This window comes from Montipora foliosa, chromosome 7 (genome assembly GCF_036669935.1).
Source record: "Montipora foliosa isolate CH-2021 chromosome 7, ASM3666993v2, whole genome shotgun sequence".
NCBI classification, from domain to species: Eukaryota; Metazoa; Cnidaria; class Anthozoa; order Scleractinia; family Acroporidae; genus Montipora; species Montipora foliosa.
This window is the reverse complement of record NC_090875.1, coordinates 8,358,196-8,363,195: the sequence shown is the minus strand read 5'-3', so window position 1 is coordinate 8,363,195 and position 5,000 is coordinate 8,358,196. Positions and strand designations below refer to the sequence as shown.

At 39.7% G+C, this 5,000-nt stretch overlaps 1 protein-coding gene across 1 annotated transcript in view; it reads left to right on the top strand.

The window, feature by feature from the left end:
- Positions 1-5,000, top strand: part of LOC138010698 (golgin subfamily A member 6-like protein 4) — a 42,794-nt gene that overhangs the window by 6,801 nt on the left and 30,993 nt on the right. Inside the window, exon 2 of the mRNA XM_068857675.1 lies at positions 2,864-2,992. Within this exon, the coding sequence (XP_068713776.1) occupies positions 2,864-2,992 (129 nt within the window). The remainder of the gene's footprint in view (positions 1-2,863; positions 2,993-5,000) is intronic.

Genomic DNA, 5,000 nt, shown 5'->3' with positions numbered 1-5,000 from the left:
ACCGGTGATCTGATATTCGAGTTAGAGGTAGTCAAGTTGATGTAGAAGCAGCTTCTGTCACTTGCGTTACGGTTCAGTGAGGTTTCCTACAGATCGTTTTCGGACTGCTGTTGTCGTTACAGCTGGCTGTACTCGATCGCTAGACCTTGCAAAAGGTAATTTTGTCCTTTTTTTTTTTTAAAGGTATCGAGTATTCGTGGATAGGTTCCTTTAGAGTTGAATTTCAGCTTATCTCCCGCACACTTCTTCCGTAAAAAGGTTCGTGAGACCCCCAGTGTTTGTGTTTCCTTTTCAGTTCCCCCTTTAAAATTACACATTAAGATTGTGTTCAGCTTAGCTTCAATTGTTGAGTTGAATTTATCATAAAATTTGCTACAAATGTTTCACTTTCCAATTCACTAGAGTTAAGTCTAGCTTATATCAAAGCTAAAAAAAGGAACTAGTCCCAGCTGCGCCTCAGAGATTGTAAACAATGTCTTCATCAGTACTTACTTATAGTATATGTAAAAAACCTACAAGGAAGGAAGAATCTTGTCCCATAAATGATGTTAAAGGAAAAATGTTAAGCCTGTAGGAATACCACTATCCGCCTCTGATGTTCAGCGTCCAAATGCACAACTCCCCTGTACAAGCTAAAACATTTACAGTCACTACCAAAGTCCACTTATGTCCAGGTTTGACCCTAATTAGATACACGCCCAATTTTGACATCCAACACAAAGTGTCCCTTTAAGTCTAAGCATTTGCTACCAATTTTCAACAATAAGGTAAGGGTAAAGGTCAGCATTATTTTTAGCTTTGGGTAAATGCAGCAGCTAATCTTCACTTAAAGAGTAGCATTTGGGGGACACTTTGTGACATAAATTGTCTGTATTCTGAGGCACAAGTGATGTTGAAGTTGGTGAGAAGAGCAAGGGGACACTTTGTGACGCTTATTGAAATCCGCGTGCATCTAATTAGGGTCAAGCCTGGACATATCTCCCAAAGTCAGTAGATGATTTGTTCCCTGAAGCTAAGAAAACTTTTTTGGAAAAAAAGTTTGGCTGTGTGGCCCTCATAAGCAGTTTAAGGTGCTGTGGTGCATGTTATGTAAGGTTGCACAGGCTGTCACCCAGTGTAAACAAAAGTGTTCCACAGCCCCTGTCTGCAAACAATTCTATTCAAAATCAAGTTGGTTGTGCCCCAGTGTCATATGAACTGACGTCAAAGCGAACCCAGCGGAGGATTTGAAACAAACTTTAAAACTGCGCAAGGCAAATAGTGGCTGAACTTAAAACAGAAGTTGAAAACATGGGTGCCTCAAATGAACCGATCTGCCAGGAAATTCTTGAAGGCCAATTTGATGGGGTAAACTTTCCTTCTTTTAACTCACATGGTAAAATTCTACCATACATATTCTACCTTACTAGTTGGTTTTTCAGTTTATTTGGATTGGTAATGAAAAGATGAACACAATTCAAGGATCTCCCAAGCCCGCGAAACTGAAAACATGGCATACTGTCATGCTTGTATAACAGGGTAAAAGTTACTGCTGGTAACCCTACAAAATACAGTAAAGACCCACACATAAGAATCTAGAATTTTCGAGGTCAGGCTGAGCAAGTTCTAATATTTTAGGCTATTTTTTCATAATTCAGGCTGATTACATGTAGTTTCTTAATAGGTTCTTATTTCTCAGAGGACCAACAATAAATTTCTATATTTTATTCATAAGATGTGTAGACAGTATTGCACTGAAGCTTTATGGAAAACATATTTCTAGAGAAAATCCAATAAAATGCCAATCAAAGAAAACATATACACAATAGACCTAATCGGCTAACTCAATGTTGTACCCAATTCAAATCTCCCGAGATTAAGATTCTTTGTGTATTGTATTTTTATTATATGCTAAACAAAGATAAATAACAACGTGAAATAAATTGGGAATCTAACAAAATAGCCAAAGGTAACAAAAAAAGAGTGTACAATGGAACATGTTGATTAGAACGAGAGAGTTAAATTAACGTGATATAATTGCTTATTTAAAGAAGGTTGCTCCCCGAACCTTTGTTTAGGTGAAAATACTTCATATCCTTCCGACAAAGGTTAGAAATGAGCCAGGGAACAGGACTTTTTGTGAGTCGACTTATTGCGGCCATCAAAATATTCCATGGCGCGAAACACACGTGATTCCAACTAAAATTGACTGGCGGCAAAAGATTATTATGGTATTTTTGGCCGCGCAATGCTCGAAGTTCAAAAAAAACTCGTCTTAATATGCCAACCAGAACCTAATTGACTGTTGAAACAATAACATTTGTTCCGTGGTTGGTAAATTTGAATATCAAAAGAAATGTGACGTTAATGTTTGTAAACAAGAAATGTCGCTATATAAATAAATTTCTTTTTCTTTTTTTTTGAAGGGAAAGGGGGGTGGGGGGGGGGGGGGGGGGTTACCTTAATACCTCGCAAGTTTAAGAAAGATCAGTTGTATTTTACCCTTTTGCCTCCCGACAGTTTGCCAGTATCACTGCTAATATAATCATTAAAGGCCAAAAGTTTCAATTGGAGAAGTAACTATTAAAGCAAACGAGTGCTTGTTGCTTTCAAAGCCACTTTGTGTCTAGCATGCGTTATCTCTTAGCGACCTCCAGCTTCACCAGGAAAATGGTAGTTATTGACAAAAAATGCGTCTCCGTTTGGTCAAAGAATAGAACTGATTCAAGTAAGGACATACAAGTGATCGAGGCTTTTTAATTTGATTTTATCAAAAACATCTTTGACATCTTTGGAACTGCGAAAGAAATTCAAGTCAAGCCAGCTAATTGTCTGCGTTATTAATACGATGTCTTTTGTTGTTGTTGTTGGTGTTGTCTTGAAGGGAGCAGTATCGAGATGAAAAAAGCCTACAAAGCCTGAACGAGATTAAGGAGAGATACCATAGGGATGTTAAAAGTTTACAAGAACTGTTAAGAGAGAAAGAAATTGAGGTGGATCACCTCAAAAGGAGGTAAGCATATAAATCACTACAAACGGCTTACATGCTTGATAACAGGTAAATTCAGGTATGCTTACAGAGAATTTCTTTCTTCTGGGCATTCTGAATTGGTCAGCGCGCAACTATCCTAAGGCGGTCTGAAGGTGCTGGTTCATAAGGGGCCTATAGTAAGTGGATACCCGCTGTACGTTGTGGTTATCCTGTCTACGGTAAAGGTATGAAATACAATAACAAAAATTCAGTGGACACCGTCCAATAAGTATACACCATGAATAACAGAATTCTAAAACTCAACAGGATTATGCCATAAGTCCGGGCCAATAAGATAATTTAATTGTAAAGATGTACGTCGTACCTATTCTCGATAGCACACAGGCTCGATCCATCCTTACTGTAGCCTAAGAAAATCAAGAACGAACTCTTACTAAAAAGAACATATTCTCATTCTGATAGCAAGCACTTGGCATGCAAGCGCCATTTGTCTGATCTCTCAAGAAAAAAGATCCATGAAATTGAAATGACCTCTTCAACACACTACCGTTAGCCCTTTTAGTTCAGTAATTTAATAACTAAATGTCAGTGACATTCTTTGATATTTTGTTTACAAGACACATCAGTCAATTCCTTCAGTGCCCATCTCCCCATCCCCCGGGCATTATCATTTTTTAAAAAAAATGGGCAAATTCCCCGGGGTGAGGACACATAAGCTATCTAAATGCCCAGGGTGGGGACGAAGGAAAAGGGCAAATGCTCAGCCCCCGTCAATTTTCTTGTGTTGTCAACTTGTATTAAAAACTCGCATATTGCTAATAGCAATGCGAATTCAATGAAATTTCATCGAATTCGTACTGCTCTAAAAACTATTTAAAAGCTTTTTCCTTCGTCCCCAACCCGAGGCATTTAGCCAGCTTATGTCTCCCCATCCCAGAAAATTTGCCCTTTTTTTAAAGCTTATGTTCGGGGAAGGGGGGGGGGGGGGGGGGGGAGGGGGATCGGCACTGCTGGAATTGACTGATGCATGAGGTTTGATGCAAGTAATGTTAGTAATTTTAAATTACTCCAAAATGATCCCGAGACTGGTAGAATCTTTTCGCAACCTCCACTTATTTCATTCAAACGCGACAAAAACGTAGGCAACTTTTTAGTTAGAAGCGCGCTCAAAACCAACGAGCAACCCGGCACTTTCAAATGCGCGCGCTCACGATGCAAAACTTGTCTTTTCATTGTTAACACTAGCAAGATATCGGGACCTAAGCGATCTGTTAAGATCACCGATCGTTTCACATGTACCTCCGCAAATGTCATTTATTGCGTAACCTGTACGTTATGCAATAAATTATACATTGGTGAGACAGGTAGACGACTAGGTGACCGATTCCGCGAACACCTTCGCGATGTTGAGAAGAATGACAAGGATGCATCTAAGCCAGTCGCTCGCCATTTTAATCTGCCTAACCACTCCAAAAAACACATGGCTATCTGCGGTCTTTCCCTACATCTAGGTACGACGGAAAGCCGCAAGAATCTGGAACAAAAATTCATCTTTCAAATCGGCACCCTTAATCCTCACGGTATTAACAAACGCTTTTCATTTAACTGATATATTCCTACTTTTCACGTTGCCATGTTACCACCAATAGCGTAGTTCCTACTCTACTATAAAAACTACACGCAACCCATAATCCCTCGATTCGCTCTGACGAAGGGCTAACGCTCGAAACGTCAGCTTTTAGAATCTCTGTACGGTGGTCAATTTACATTATCAACTCCGTTGATAAACCAAATTTTTGTATACTACTTCCCCACCGACGCAGCACCACAGTTTCTTTAGAAACTACCCCTTCATTCAAGCCTCGTAACGCTAGGAGTCAGGTCAGCTTGCCTGTTTTCGCATTTGTCACAGCATATTAGGCCTACTCTGGGACCTTAAGTCACCGTAAGTTAAGGCGACTTAAAAGGCGACTTAAGGACTTTCGCGCCCATTTCTACTGCGCATCCTTACAGCGCACGCAAATTCATA